The sequence below is a fragment of the Chamaea fasciata genome, unplaced genomic scaffold (assembly GCF_029207755.1).
Source record: "Chamaea fasciata isolate MVZ Bird 193981 ecotype frontalis unplaced genomic scaffold, bChaFas1.0.hap1 SCAF_2, whole genome shotgun sequence".
Lineage (NCBI taxonomy): Eukaryota > Metazoa > Chordata > Aves > Passeriformes > Sylviidae > Chamaea > Chamaea fasciata.
In genome coordinates, this window is record NW_027094087.1 from 59,689,735 (window position 1) to 59,706,591 (window position 16,857).

The 16,857-nt window shown below is 36.4% G+C and overlaps 1 protein-coding gene across 1 annotated transcript in view; it reads right to left on the bottom strand.

Annotated features, from left to right (window-relative positions):
• Positions 1 to 544: 544 nt before the first annotated feature.
• DIAPH3 (diaphanous related formin 3) overlaps positions 545 to 16,857 on the bottom strand; it is a 208,593-nt gene continuing 192,280 nt past the window's right edge. The window contains exon 28 of the mRNA XM_066176252.1: positions 545 to 3,559. Within this exon, the coding sequence (XP_066032349.1) occupies positions 3,303 to 3,559 (257 nt within the window). The 3' untranslated portion in view covers positions 545 to 3,302. The remainder of the gene's footprint in view (positions 3,560 to 16,857) is intronic.

A 16,857-nucleotide genomic window follows, 5' to 3' on the forward strand; every position in this document is an offset into this window, starting at 1 on the left:
GTTGCTGGTCGATCCATGCTTCTTTAACAAAGTGCCTGATCCAGAGCAGTATCACATCTCATGGCAGCCACCAGGTGCTGGTACTGTTGGACCTTTTTCCAACAAAGGCACTTCCTCCACTTTTCCTTCTGGGCTTACACGTTTGGGTATTACCTACAGCCTGTGAGTCAGGTGTCAAGCTTGGCTGTGTGCAGCTTGAGGAGACTGCTCCAAACATTCTTGCTTTGCTAAGATCAAAACATTAGAATGTTTCATATGAATTTAGACCACCACCAAAAACCATATGGCGTCTACAGGAAGTAAAAATCGATGTAGTTATCAAAATTCTTTTACTGAATGAAAGGAAAAGTCATCCAAAATGCATGTGAAGAATCAAAAAGATGTGTTAGACCTTTACAGCTGTACTGGCAAGAAAATTTATAGATGTTTGTGCCTTCTGTCTGCTGCTTATATAGGGAAGGAGCCTTGCAAGATTACTTCAAATGCTTTTATCTTTTATTTTTATCTTTTATTTAGTCAAATACAACTGTGTTTGATTAAATCAGGAAGCTCTTTTTATAAGCACTTAATTTTCAGGTGTGAATTATACAGAGGGTGTGGCACAGTATGTGAAACCTTTGTCCATATCTAACAGAAGTGGTTCATGGCTCAATCCCTCAGTCGTAGGAGTAAACTCAATACCTACTAAAAATGACTAGCACAGATCAATAAAGGTCTACCCTAAGTATTCTGAGACTGAATTAACTTTAAATTTTAAACTGAATAAACGAAATAATTTTTAAATTTAATTACAGCAATTTATATAATTTACAAGCTGAGTTTTATACTTTAATCAAAACATAAAATCATAGAAATAAATACAGCTGTAATGCTTTCAAAGTTATTTTTTCCCTGAACTCATTAGGCAATACTAGCATTTTTCATATGAAAAACATCCTGTGTATGAGTTTGTGTCTAATAGAAAATAAAGAAAGATAAAATGTAGAAAGAAAACTTACTGTGTACTTCAAGTGGACCATGTACTTTAACTCAGAGTAGATTAAGTTATGATGGTACAAAGAAGCACAGAAGGAGGAAAAAACCTGGATACTGTATTTACATGGATTCTAAGAAATTGCAAAGCTTTTTATTTGCCTTGTTACAGGAAAAAAAACCCTCTGCAAATTAATCGGATGGCTGCTTGAAAGGATTAATTCAGAAACACAATACCTTAGAAGGACTAAAAGCCCTGGAATACATTTCTAAAAGTTTCCCAAACTGTAAAAAAAGTAGCTTAAATTCTGTAATTTAAAGAGAAACATTTATTTTAAAATCAGGAGATGCTAGACTTCTAGCAGCATTTTGTTCATTGCAAAATTCAGTAGATAGTTTTGTAACTTTTCCTTGCTTGATCAGCTACGCAGCAGCGTCCTGAACTGTCAGTTTTCTGAGGTGGAGTATCACCCACTAATTCAAATGAACAAGTTTACAGTGTTCATGAAAATAATTCGTCCTTCTACACACACTTGGTAGATCATCCTCCTAAAATTAAAGAGATGGGTCTCTACTTTTAGCCCTTTTATTTTAGTACATGCCCAGCAACTGAAGAGATCCAGTGAACTGCTAACTTTGATTCCCCTTGAACAGGCATTTTCTTTGTGTTTGAAATGTCATTTTATGTAGTCAATCATATTGGACTTTTTAAGATACTAATTTTTACTGCACCCTGTAAATAGGTGTAGTAATTCTTAATTCTGGAGGTGCAGAAGACCTTAGTAGAACAACTATCAGTCACTGTATTTCAAATTATACATTCAAGATGTATTTCAAGTTACCGAAAATGTCTCTGTATGACAGCTGTGCCCGTTGTTTGCAAGGGGAGCTGAAGAAATGTCTGTCTGACAGGCCTGCTCTGAATCCTTCCCTGCCTTGTGTTTATACCTCTCTTTTTTCAGCAAAGGCGGGAAATGTAATTAGTGTATAATGACAGCTACAACAGTCCCAGAAACAGGAGATTGATTCCCATGATGGCTGAAAACTCCACTATGCTGTGTGTATAATCAGGCCCAGTTTTCGAGTTCTAATTAACTTTATTAATGTTTAGTGCAGGAAGTACAAAGGCAACTTAAACAAGGATATAAAAAGCACTGGAGCATTGAAACACTGGTTTCATGTAACTGACTCTTATTGAAAGACATATTTTTCAGCATTTTGTAAAGAAAAATAAAGTAATTTAGAAGAAAGATATTCCATTCCTAATACACTCTTATAATAAGGAAGCTTTAAATAACAGAGCAAAGAGACTAACAACAGCTCCCTACTTGGTAACATTGGTAGCAACTCTTTCTGATGTGCAATTAATAAATATGATAGTGAACAAGCAACACTGTACACTGGCAGTGGGATAAAAGAGATGCAATCACTTGCATGACTCCTGTTGTGCCAGCAAGTAAGACTTTATGGGCTACTGGAAAATGAGTTTGTGAAAAACCAATTGAAAAAATCTTCCTCATTACATGTTCCTTTTATAGAAACATATTAAGTCCCATGTGAAAAGATTAAATATTACACTGGTAAATAACTGTGAAGACATTTTCCCCCACTAAAGACACAATTGGAAAACCTTGCAATCAAAGCAATTGTATATATTATTTTGACATAATAATCATAATAACCTAAAAAGAAGTGATATATTAATTACACATAAAGTACATTATTTGCATAGATTTTTTGTTTACTGCCCGTGGATTGCCATTTGGTAAATATATCTATAATTCAGCAAGCTTTGGTGCTCTTTGATGAGCTCAAACTGGAAAATGGCTGATACTGTATATTACTGTAATTGTAAAGGGCACTATACTGATACATTTTTGGTGCTTTAGCCTTCTAAATACAGAAATTACAGTAGAAAATATAATAATACCTTTTCTGTTATTTATTGACCCTATTCCCAGGCATGATGATTTAACAATACTTAAAATATTCCTATTTTCAGAAGCACTCAAAACAGATGGTTAGCAGCCTGTCCACTAAAAGGATTGTGCTTTGGAACAATTTAGTGTTTATTTTCTTCTGATACTTAATAAGCGTAAACATACGCTTATTAAGTAAAAACATATAATAAAAAATCATCTTGCAGTTATGCAAAACTATAGTATTGTTTTATATATTCTTGCAAGCAAAGTTTAGAAGCAGAACATTCATCCACAGAGAAGTCAGGAACTCAGAAGCATGTAACGTCAAAAAGAGAAAATTACTTTTTCTTTAAAGATGTAGTGTGGGCTATTGTTTTTAACTTTTATTTAACCTGTTATATGATTATTCTATAGTGCTCGCAGTCTTGCCAAGAGAGCTTCTACTTCTGGAATGGCTTCTCCCTTAGAAGGGGACCCGATATGATCTATTTTCCTTTCTTTGCCGCCCTCTCCATGACAGGCTTCCTTTCTCCCAACAGCCTTATTCAACACCTTAGAACTTGCTTCCACATCATATGTAACTTCTTTGGTGACTGGGCTTCTTGTTGAGTTTAAACTGATACTGTGGTGTGAACACGGCTTCTCTGGTTGTCCTTTCTGGTTCTCTGCAGAAGACAAATCAAACAAACCTTGTTTCACTATTAAAACACTCAGTTTCAATATTCTGTAACATAAAAAGACCTCTTGATCAGACAAATTTTACATGCAGATGATGTACTACAAGGAGTAATGATTTCCAAGGAGGCAAGACAAAATATATTATCACTTCAAAAGCAGTGGACTCGGTCCCTTGGAAGTGATACAGACTTTACATGTCTTCATTAGATTAACATCCATATTTCTTACAAAATCACGGTTATAGCCTGACAGGATCTTCCTTTCCTACTGGAGTCAGAGGTACCTAGCACCTCTCAGTGTCTTCCAAGGTTTTACCTCGTTATTTACATTTCACACATTTTTTAATTGTTAAAATTTTAAAATGTATTTAAAAATCTATTTTAATTGAATTATCCATTGTAATACCTTTCCTTTCCTTTGTGAACTTTTAGGCAGCTAAGTAATTTCAAGAAATTGCATAATTCACTATTTTTTGCTAAACATCACTGGCATTGCCTGTCACACAAAGTTGCACTCAGTTAATATCCAGGCAGGAGTTTTGCAGGTTTGGCATGTATTAATAGACAGATTTCTTTTTCTGCCATTCCCTACCCCCCTTCCAGATCAAATGACTGTTTTCCAAACTAGCGTATGAGTGGTTTCTCTCATAGATCTCAAACTTTTCAAGAACAGGCCTACTCAATATTCATGTAACCTTGAGCAAGGCTTGAAAATGCCTTCAACACACTTGACATGACATTTAAAGTTTTTTGGTTATTCGCTGAAAGATGTTCCATCATCCCAATAGTAATGACTTTGGAGCACAGGCAGTCACTCATGACAGTGTGTTTTATGTGAGTGCTGAAAATTCCTACTGAAAACAGCTTGTACATTAAAAGGCAGCTGCTGAAGATATTTACTGCACTGTCATTCCCTGACCAGGGGCTCTCGGTGATGGATGAGGATTTTACACACTTTCTTGGACAATCTTAGCAAATTTTGCAGGTATGATCACCTTTTGGGAAGTGGAGGAAAATAAATACCTCCTTTCCATCATCTTCTAAATCAGATAAACAATTGTTAATTAAAATTTCTCAAGACAAATTTGACACTTAGCTAAAAAAATGCAATATTTTTTTTTTACACTACGGAAAATAATTTGACCTTGAATATGCAGCAGCACAATGTTCCTGAATCACAGGAGGCCAATGAGTGTTTATGAACATATCTTTATAATTACAGGTAATAAACACGTCGTATATAATTAAAATATCCCTTATACGTGCACTCTTAAATATCCCATTCTACTTAAATGTTTATGCTTATTGATTCTGAACACATATTTGCACGCTGATAAAAGCATGCTATCTGTGTCAATATACAAACTACCAGCTGCACCACAGACCTTTCTATTTACATTCAATTTAGGGGCAGCAGGAAAAATAGTTGGTGTTTAAATATCAACACTTTTAAGTATAAGAAAACACACTGTCATATCATCAGAGATGAAGCACACCTGTTGGATTTTTAAAAAGTCTAAAAGAAATTAGGTACTAAAAGTAAGGTACTCAAATATACCAACAAAGTTTAACTACTTTTCACTTCAGCAGTCCTCACCCCAAAATGTGAGGATGAATTAGGTTTGGTGAACTAGACTGTGGAATAGACATGGGGAACTCTGATGAAGTGAGGCCTAAAAGTAAAATCCAGAAGTAAAATCCCCCAGTTTCTCATAGTGTACACAGGGCAGAGTAGAGGAGCCTTAGAGTGAGATTCACAACTGCAGCCTAAGCAGGGAACTGCTGCAAGCTAGCTATTAATTAGTACTAGCTCATGGGATCTAACCAAACTCTTCAACCACTTTGAACCTCAGTAACTAATAGAGGCTTTCACTTCAGCATGCCCCATAAATTGCTGCTTACAATCTGGAATTGTTGTGTAGGGATAGGACAGAGTAAAGCTGAAGACAGCCATGACTTTTTTCCCCTTGAAACAACAGAAATTGTGAGAATAAGTGCAATATTTAACTCGAATGAACAGCCTTTCCCTTCACTCTGAAGGGTCCTGCAACAGTGAAAAATGGCATTAGGAAAGTGCCTTAAACAGTGTTTAGTTTATGTGAGTAGTTCTTGTTTCATGTCCTTTGCAATGATAATGTCAGGATTTACTAGAAAAATCACAAAGTCTCACGCTAGTGATTAGCAGCATTCCTTAATAATGAGAACACAGACATGTTACAAATAATATTGAGCAGCTAGAGTAAATGAAAAAAAAAAATACTTGGACACATATTTTATCTAAATCCAGAATTATCATCTCAAAGTTCTTATTTCAGCCGCTTTCTAAATCAGGTGGCATCTTCACTGCTAATGTTCTTCAGTCAAGGAGGAACTTCTCCACAGAGCATTGCTGTGCCTAAATGCAAGTTCAGTATTAGCAGATGTGGAGGTAGATAGTTCCCTGCTTAGCAAATTGGCTGTTGTGAATTTCATTCAGAAACACTGAACTTTGCTAGGCCTTGCTCAGAAGGCACACACATTTACTTACAGCCCTAGTTTTTACTGTAGTAAATGTGCACGTAGAGAATTAACTGCTGTATTATTTGAGATATATGTGCTGCTTGCTCGTGACATTCTCATCAGAGTGAAAGATGCCTTCTCTTTAAATCAAAGTGTAAAATTAGTTGGGCACTATCATGGTAAAAAGTCTCACTAATTCCTCATTTTTTTATTTTAAGACAACAGAAATTGATTTGTGTTAAATCCAAACTCTTAAGCATTTACTGCTTCACACACTGATTCAAAAGTCGCATGCATTGGTGAATTGGTACCACATCCATCCCACTTTCTTGACTAGGGATTGTAACCTCACCTCCCTCAAATCCTGTGCTATAGTGGTGAAACCAAAGAAGGTAATTTTCAACCTGTCGGTGTTGCGGTGAGTGGTTTAAAAGAACCAGTGCATCTTGCTTGTGAATTCAGAACTACATGGCTGCAAACTGCTCCAGCTTAGCATGCAGCTTTGACCACAACTGTGGAAAAACAGGACTTCCTTAGTTCCGTATGATAAAGGCTATAAAGAATACAGCTATTTACTTGCAAGAAAAGCCAGAAGTCAAGATTAACTGACAACGTACAAGAACAAACAGCCATTAATTTACTGCTATTAGACATTAAAACCTTGACCCACCAAAGTAATGAACTTCTGGAATTCACATGCGAGAGCAAGAAACCATAACCAGTGATAAGCAGGAATTTGATCTGTTTCTGAAGACAGCATTTGCCCAAACAGCCAGGACATGGCTTAGTGACACTGGCCACCTATGTTTCCATAAAAAGGGAACATAGAGAAAATCCACAAACCATAGAGGTATTAACAGACTTTTCCTAAAATGCTTTGAACCATTACATCATAGACATATATAAATTTGTTTTGTGCTTTTGACAATAAACTATGTTTGAAACAAATTATGTATTTACACACATGCACTGGTTCAAATACACTTCAAAAGAACTGAATATAATTAAACACACAGAAGGTTAAACAGAAACTACTCATGGAAAGGCACTTCTGCATGAATTCTTGTTAAGAAGAAAGCTTACATTTCCAGAGATGCACTATTTGTCCACCTACGGTAACAAGGCGCACCTTCCAGCAGTAGCAATACAAAAAGAAATCAGACATTAAAAATCACAGGATAAAGACAGAACTTATTAATTTTCTGTATATACTGGAAGTAGTTGAGACAAGTTTCTACTATTTGGTCACTTTCAATAATTGAAATTTGTCATTCACCTGTATCATATAAATCACAATGAAGATTAAAGAAAAAAAAAAGGCAATAACTTTGAATTAATTTTTAAGTTTTCTAAATGCTCAGGTGATAACCCAGGATAGTTTTGACTTTACTGCTAGTGAATGCTTCCAGGCACAGGTTAGGCAGAGATCAGACTTTTGTACCCAACGAAAGTCTCAGTGTCCAGATTTCATGATATTTAAACCTTTTCTTTCCCTTGTTCAGTATCAAACTTTCGTGGGTCCTCCAGACCTATTCAAATGTAGTTTTTGCAGATATTAACTGCTTGAACATTGCTGTTAATCAAAAGCAGTCCAAAGCCATATTCACAAAACCTTGAGCCAAATAGTTACTATCATCTAGATACAAGACTTCTAACAGCAATGCTCAGGAAATTCATTACACAGAAAATTGTGCTTAATATATATAGCTGTCCACAGTTTAAATGATGTCCTAACACAGAACAACTTATAATAGTATGCTTATAACCTTTTAAAGGATACATCATATTCAGAAAAAGGAAATTGTGCACTAGCATCTGAACAACAACAACAAAAAAATATCAGTAGTATGAGACCTGCCTGCTGTGAACTTGAGGAAGCAAAACATGATCAGTTGGAGATTTTAAAATCCTGCACAATAGTGTTATATATTACCCTTAATAGAGAAGAAAAATGATTGCAAGAGACTCACTAAAGTCAAGATAGATTTTTTTAAAACAACTAATAAATATTTAATATTTAAAAGGATGTAGAAAAGCTTTATTTCATCACACAGTTCCTCAGTAAAAGTCTTGGCACTAAGGACATATTTTGGTTTTATGTAAATACTTGTAGACTGATTGAAAAATAAAGTTGCAAATACAGTAAGGAGAACAGCATTGTGTGGCATTATATGCTTGTATTACAGTCATACATCTCAATGTAGGGCATGACAAAACTGTAACATAAAAAGAACAATTGCAGTTACAACCTCATTACATCTCTTACCAAGTTAACAGGGAAAAATGATCAAAAACCCAGTGGAATATTTCTGATCTCACTGACTTGTGCTCCACATGCTACATCACATTCCTGAAGCTATGTCTATGCCAACATTTTCTCAAGCCCACCCATACTGACATTACTGGCAATGCAAATGATTTTTACATTTTAAGTCATGACTTGTCATTTAAGACATGTCCTAGGCAATGCTCTGAAGGAATGTCCCCATGCCAAAGGGCTTTAGCGTGGAAAAAGTAATAGCCCTAGCCATAACTCTTATCACTGGCTCCCCAGTTTGGTGCCATAGTTTGTCTCTGGTTCCTCATCCCTGATGCATGGAACTGAAATTCTTAAAAAGCTACACCATGCTGATGCTGTGCTCATGTATTTTCCCAGCAAAACAACAGTGCCATGTGCTAATTCTGGATGCAGTTGATTAGCATTCCCACAAGATGAAATGCTTGACACAACCCAGTCTCTGTCTGGAAATCCTGTCCATTTCTCACAAAATTCACTCACCACATCATCATGCATGTCCCAGTGCAACATTAACAAGTGAAGTTGTACTTGGACAGTGGTCACATACCATGAACATCCTGAGGATATCGGGGTATATCCTCATATGCTCCATCTAAATCAACAGATTCCAAACTCTTGGCTTCTTACCATCAGAAATTCCAAGAAGAAAATAATTAATAATGCCTTCTTCTCAATTTTGCAATTACAGTCTCACTTCCTGTACCAACCCCTGTCAGAGCCCCAGACACCGGACAAGTTGAGAGCCCTAAGACTTTTCAGACACCCAATTTCCTTTAATTTTTACAGCCCAAAGTTGACTTTCTAAAATCCATCCCCAGACCTTAGCCCTGGTGTGAGAACATAATAAGACTTCATTATCCTTCTCAAAGCCTGTCTTATCCCTCACAACCAGAATTTAGACATAATATGAAAGACTGCTATAGCTAGAAGGTCTATCTGATATTACATAAGATCATTCATAAAAAAATGGGACAGCTCCTTTCTGGATGGTTTAATAGAAAATATTTTAAATACTTTTTATTGATTTCATGTTTTTTCAACATCTCTGACTGACAAGGGTAGGCTTGAAGAATGTCCCTGGTAAAAGGAACACTGTACATTGTTATGACTTAGTTCGAACCTGCAGCTCCAGCCCTAACACATAAAGGAGTGTGAGCTGTACTCAAAAGCTCTTTCCTTGATAAGTAATTTCTTACACCTTTGTATTTCATACTAAATGCTCACAACTCTACTAATCTTAAGCAGACAGTAGCCCATGAGACATGAAAGTGTTACTGATATTTGGAACATTTCTTTTATAAACTATACACATTTCATTTAGTAGCTGCCGATGTTGTTGAGTGTTGCATTAAAAAGGTGAGAAACACAAGGAAGAAACACTATCAGTAAGCTCAATTTAGATGACACAGTCTACAGAAATAGTGAATATAAGGGGGCTATGTGCATTTCAAAGGCAAGAAGTGAGTATATCAGCACACACTGTGACTAATACAGAGAAATTATAGAAACTAAATTTCAAAGACAGTCAAACACAAACTGTGAGCAAACTAATTTTTGACAAGAGGAACTATGCTGGATCAGCTCCCTTTTACTTGGCCCTAAAGTAAAGCCTTTAAAAATTCTTTTAATCCCTTTCCTACCTATCTTCTCAAAGACTACTTAAAGTTCCTGCTGATCACTCCATTCAAACGTTTACCTATCTTTTCCAAAGACACTTTGCAATTGCAATGAGTTGGAACCAATTTCTCTGTTTAAACTAATATATTCTCACCTGTGATAAGACAATGACTTTTTTACAAGAAATGCAACTTTCACTTACTGGGATTTTAATAAAAGTCTTGAGTACCTGTCAAGATGATAAGAGAACAAGAGTGTGGATCAAGCTGCTGACAGAAATCACTCAAGGTCAGTGAGAGAAGAATCTTCTGCAGGTGTCTTTTAAGATGACTATTTCAGACTTAGAAGTTTGGCATCCTTCCTATTTCACTCTGAATTAGTTTATTTCCTGTGTCTTTTCACACATTTTTTCCCCAAAAGAAGGCACATTTGGCAGTTTCTAGGAAAACTGCAAAATGGAAATTTCCAAAACAGAAATCTGCTTTGTTGTCATTAGTGATTTTTAGAGCATGTGGTTTGAAGCATTCTTGAAAAACTAAATTCTAAGTCTCTTAATTTCAAAATGGATACATCATAAGTGATAACTTTAGTATTAATAACTAATAAATATTTATGTCAGGAAAAGGGGGCTAAAAGGTAAATATTGATCTTACATGAATACCAGTGGCATGGGGTCTTCAGGCCTCAGTGGGCAGAAACAATCCACAGCCTAGGTGTTTACAGGATTTCTCTCAAGGTACAAATAAGACAAACATCAACTTTTTCTTTTCTTTAAGTCAAGAAATAACCGGGAAATGACAATAATAAAACTGGAAGTTAACACAGAGTATTTTAAATTCCTGGAATGTGGTTTATTCCTTGTTCTATTTTGTTCAGAAGTATATCACAGCTTGCATTTCAAATCGTCTTTAGAGCTAACAGTTAAAAATTATGATTGTCTATGTCAGTGACCTGTGACAAGAAACACAGAGGTCCATAGTCTAAATCTACCCTCTTCAGCTGATGATAATTAATGTAGACCACACATACTAAACAGCCTTCGAGCAGTAGACACATTTAGTCTACAAACCAGCTACCTACAGATGAATACTGCTTTCAAGATGCACTTTGATAAAAAACTTCAGCAATATGCATAAAGACTGCTGCCATCAAAGGAAAGCCACTTGCAGATGCAATGGGGAATGATAAGCAACATGCTGATGAAAATAACTGAAATGGAAAAGAAACACACAATTTTGTCTTCTTTTACCAACCATTGAGGAAAAACACAGTAGGAAGCCTCCTACCTCTGGAAAATAAAACCCACAAAAAATCCAAACAAAGCAAATGTTAAAGACTGACCTTATATTTATGAGATTGTACTCACTGCAGTTCTAAGTGTTGTTGTTGCTTCTGTTCAGTATTTACTATGTAGCATACACATTGAAAAAAAAACTCCAGACAAATAAGGAAAACCCACAAACCCCCACAAAAACCATGCCCCACCCCTGGAGAGGTTCACAGCCAGGCTAGATGAGGCTCTGAGCAACCTGATCTAGTGGGTGGTGTCCATGCCTATGGTGTGGGTGTTGGAATTAGATGACCTTTAAGGCCAATTCTGACCCAAACCTTTCTATGATTTTATGTATTGTCCTGGGGTGACTTTATGATGCTTGTATCCCCAATTTTCTGTTCTGTTTATGCTGGGTATTAAGTTCTGCACCTTTCAGAATGGTTCTGAGAGAGAAGGGGTGTTAGTAGAAGCACACAGTTTGTTTTCAGAAACTGCACTTGCTCCCCCGCATTCCTTCTCCTGGACTGTGTTGTCTGCAGCACAGACAGACAGCAGGATGGAGCTCTCCTTTGTTTTTAGTGAGTTTTTTAGCTAGTTAAGGCAGGGAAGTTCCCGAGACTGTGGCTTTACTTTTTCTTGGAACTGTTCAAACCTGCTCAGGACTGAAAACCCAGAAGAGTTCCACCGGGAGCTCACACCTGTGGCCCACCGAGGCCCAGGATGCCGCATTCCAGCGCCGGAGGGACTGATAAGAGACTGAATGAGCTGAGCTACCTCCCATGACAAGGACTTTCTGAATTTGTCATAGCTTCAGAACAGCGATAGGTTTTACTGCTTAATATTATTAATTTTTCCATGTTTGTGATAAAGTTTTGTCCACTTTTCTTGAAGGAGATATATGTCTCACAAAGTGGTAGGGGGAGGGGCTGCTTGACTTTGCTTTCTAGAGGGAGCTCTTCGGAGGTTTCCTCCCAAATTTGCCCTAAAGCAGAACATGTATCTATGTCTAGTAACTGCCTTAAAAGTTTAATACTATTATTATGTCTTATCCACTACTCTTGAGATCAAATGTTTACAAGATATTCCCTAGCTATTCCAGTTGCTGCTACAAATCCATACAATTTTTATTTCTTATTTTTATCCCAAACTTCTATTGCTAGGTTTATATCAGCAATCAGAGTACTGGTAGGTTGAACTGCTTTAAGTTTGAATACAAATATTTTGTAATATGAGATCAAATCAATGAGAAAAACTATCTTTCTCTCATCATCTGTTGTTCTTCTGTCCTAAGGAATCAAACTACTCCTAAGCTAAAGAGAGATCTACAGAATCCTGGAAACACTTTTGGGAACGGCATAAAGAGGAGAGGCTAGAGCTGAAAGTAAATTAGGTGGGTATTAGTTTTAACAGTTGAATAGAAACACAATCTTCTCCTATTGCTGTAAGAGGCACAGGACCAATGTCCTGGGGCAGCTCTTGCCCACACAGGTCACAGTCACAGTGGGCTGTCATTCACTATTATTCAAAAGATTGCAAGAATAGTGTATGGCTCTCAGGCTCCTCTAATTTTAGGTGTCTTTAAAAGAGGTCTCAAGAAGAAGAGCAACAGAGAGCACTACATGCTGTCAATGCTATGACAGGGAAGAGTGTAGTGATTTACTAACCTGGACAAGTATTTATGAGAACTCTGAATTCTAATCTGTGCTTCTTTATAGCATGGGTGTTTTTTAAGAGGACAGAAGCAGACACGACTGTGAAGTTTAACTTGTGTAAACTAACATCCAAGATTCCCTTCATGAATACACTGGATAGAAATGGAATGAAGCTAAATCATCTTAGTTCATGTAACTTTCATATTATTATTATGGTCCTTACTTTCCTCTGACAAAGCACTGTAGAAGATAACTGCAGACTAACAAGCAGACTGAAACCATGGAGCAGGAAACAGTACATCCTCGTGCAAAAGTAAATATTGGGAAATAAAGGCAGAGGAAAAGTGATTCATCCCTCCCTCTCTACAAGACTGTATAAATATATTCCTTTGACCATTCTCTCTCTCTTTATATGATGCTCTAAGTAATGATATGTGCTTTCACTTAATTATTCCCTCTCTTTGGGGTGGACTGTAATTTGGCCTTGTTCATGTGTGGAGAGAGATGAGATGTAAAAAAATGTTTCTACTCTGCACATGATCCAACCATATGTGTATTTGACACCAACAACTGTACTCTGCAAGTGTGACAAACTGCTCTGAAAAGGGACGTTGATTTCAAGTCTCTGAAAGAGGAATTATTATTTAAAATGGGGTTTTACTGACTCCTCAAATACCATTGAATTATCACAAGACAAATTCAAGCTACATTATCATGGGTAATTAATCCAGTCATTGTGAATTTAAAATGCTGTGTATAACGAATCACTAATGGTATGCACTTTTCATGCAATGAACGTATTTACTGCCCTATATTCAACCAGTTAAAACTCTTAGCAGCCACTTTGGTATGATAAAAACAACAAAAGCTAACCGAAGCACTTCCTCCTTCTATTCTTAATCAATTGCTCTCAAATACTTTTTAGTAATCACCAGCTAACAAAAGTTAATCTTATTGTGTAGGAGGGTTTTTTTTAAATTTCCAAAAATCTAAAATGCAACACACCATTGCATGTACAGAAAAAAACACTCTCTCTCATGGAGGAACTTAAAATATTACATAGAATATGAAAAACTGAGTGATTGAAAACCTGAACCTTTTATAGCCATTGAAAAAATAAGGCAGAAGGCAGTAAGACCTCCCAAGCCACCGAAACAGAGGATTCTTGTTTTTCCTTTGTCTGTTTTGACTTATGAAGCAGTCTTGCAAATGTGTTTAGCTCAAAAGGTGATATTAAAAACAAATGGTTAGAGATCATCATAGTATATTAATTATGCAAAAGAACCCAAACTGAATTTAATCAGAAACAGGAGACTCCAAACAGGAAAAACTGTCTCTCTCTTTTTTTTTTTTTTTTTTTTTTTTGACAGAGACGGTTAAGAAAACATTTATGGTAATGCCAGAGCATCTGCTGATTACAGTCAAAGCTGCAGGATGCTAACATTAAATCACTGAACCATCTTGACAGCTTCTGGGTACTTGAATTTCATTCTAATAATAAATTGCTGTGAAATTTACAGAAATTGGAAAATTAGCTAGAAAATGTTTACAAAGGCTATAAGTAAGAACATATAAAGCAGATATCAAATTGATTTGCATCTGAAAAAACAGAGCTGAAATAAATGTTTGGCACTCAGACATTTCAGAGCTGCTTTTAATTGGTAAATCTCTAAAAGACTAAGTGCTTTAAGAACAGAATATAATTTTATCATTCATTTCCTAATGATTTTGACCTATCTCTTTTGTTTGGAATTGTTAGCATGCTTGTTTGTTTAACATAAACACAGATGAGCCATTTGAACACAGCCTGCAACATTTAAAATCAATTTTTAATTCCTGACACCTGAGGATTCCACACAGAACAATATACTTCATTGTAAAGCTTTAATTGATGCATCTATGTGCTGCAGAGGGTGATTACTTGAATAATAAGTATGAGACTTGTGATCTGGTTGCTAAGCAAATGTGAGAAAGAGGAAAAAGTCCAAGAAACGATGTAGCAATGAATAAAGGTGTGATGACAGGATAATTATTCTGTGAACTGTCATGTTGAAGGACTCTCAGAACATTGACCTGCACTTGATCACACATCAGAAGATTGCCTGAGGGGTAATTAAAATAATAATACACAAGTTCAGTCACTCACAAAGAAAAAACCATATGCTTAACTTATTTCTCTGTAGCATGCATGGTCAAATACATTCTCATGTTAAATGTAAATGCTTGAACAGTACAAGAATTCCGAGAACAACACATTACAGCAAAAACCACTGAAGTTTATCTGAATTAGCATGAATGCTTTTCTTTCTCCAATTACTCTAGGCATTCAACTAAATAGTATTCATACTATGACATATAAAAGCATAAAATCTGTGAAGGGGTTTTCTGAAGGAAGTTGGGAAAAATGTAGTCCTTTTAAAATATGCTTAAGGTTGTAAGGGAACATGTTCAAAAAGAACTTTTCCTCCTTTCCCTGAGATTTTATTGCTGAGCATGACATCATATGGTAGAGCATCAGTCTGGGTCAGCTGTGCCAGTTATCCCCTTCCAACCTCTTCCCCACCCTGAGCCTCCTGGCTCCATGTGTTTTGTGAGTAGACAGACAGAAAGCCAGGACACTGTGCAAGCACAGCTCAGCAACAGCCAGAACACCGGTCTGGTGGCATCACCAGTCACTAAGACAAAGCACAGCAGCTTATGGGCTGCCATGGAGAACATAAAGGCCAACCCTGGCACCCCCAGTGAAACCAGAGATAGTGCAACAGCTCCAGGCCATTGCATGTATGAATTTGATGGAAGCTGTTCACATGACAAATTTCAGACTTTAAAGGCAAACTTTTACACAATTTCATCTTTTCCTGTTTAGGCTTTTGTTCAGTTGTTTACTGTATCAGTTTATGTTGGCATGTACCCCACTACAAGCCTGGATTTTAGTTCCAAGCCCATACGTGATCACATCTAAGCAATGACAATTCCTTCTCAAATGTGGATGTGCAGATGCTTCATTGCCTGGAAACCAGCCACTGCCAGTCTTGTTTTGGGGTGAGCTTTGCCAATTGTGTGAAATCACTGGTGTTTACTACTTTGCAACTGTACTCACTATAGATGCCAACTTGGTGTAGACAGAAAAACCCCAACCCATAAAACAACTTATTTCCAAATCTAAGTTAGTCTGTGATGGAAATCACTTGACTGCTCAGAAATCTTCTCAATTTTCTCCTCCATTAATCCATATGTAACTGAAGAAAGTAGAAGACAGCCTGGAGAAGTGGATACTCTTCAAAAATTTAAGGCCACTCAAAAAACTTGAAAATATTTTTTAGGACACAAGGTACACACAGTTTTCTGTGCACATGAATTTATTCAGGCTAGAATGTCTATAGGTTACTCTCAGTCATACACTGGCACAATCGCCACATGGTTCTCATGAAGAAAATTCTTTTTTTCCCACCATGTTCTAAAGAGACAATAAAAACACCTTAAAGGAAACACAATATACATAATAACTATTAAAATGACGCTTCCTTCTAGAACAACTATATTGTGCAAACAAACTCATTGCTAGCTCATCAATTAAGTTAGTCACTCATACAAACATGTCAGAGATATGGTCTCAAATCTTTTCTAGCACCTTCATTAGTGCTCATTTCCAGAGAAATGCTACACCTGAGTAGCTTTAAATGCTAGGGAAAAAAACAAATGCTATTGAAAAATCTCACAATATTCGGCAGTGCACTCTGATCTAAGGAAAATTTATTCAAATGCAAATGTGATGCATGTTACTATTAATTTCAAAGCAGCATTCTATAGAAGAAATATAATTTTCAGTTTTGTGAAATAAAATAATACTACATGCAATTGTTATTATTATCTGGATTCACAATGTTAGCCAGCAGTGTTAAGAATTCAGCTGACTCCAAGGAGATTTGTAAAAGTTTTGCAGCAA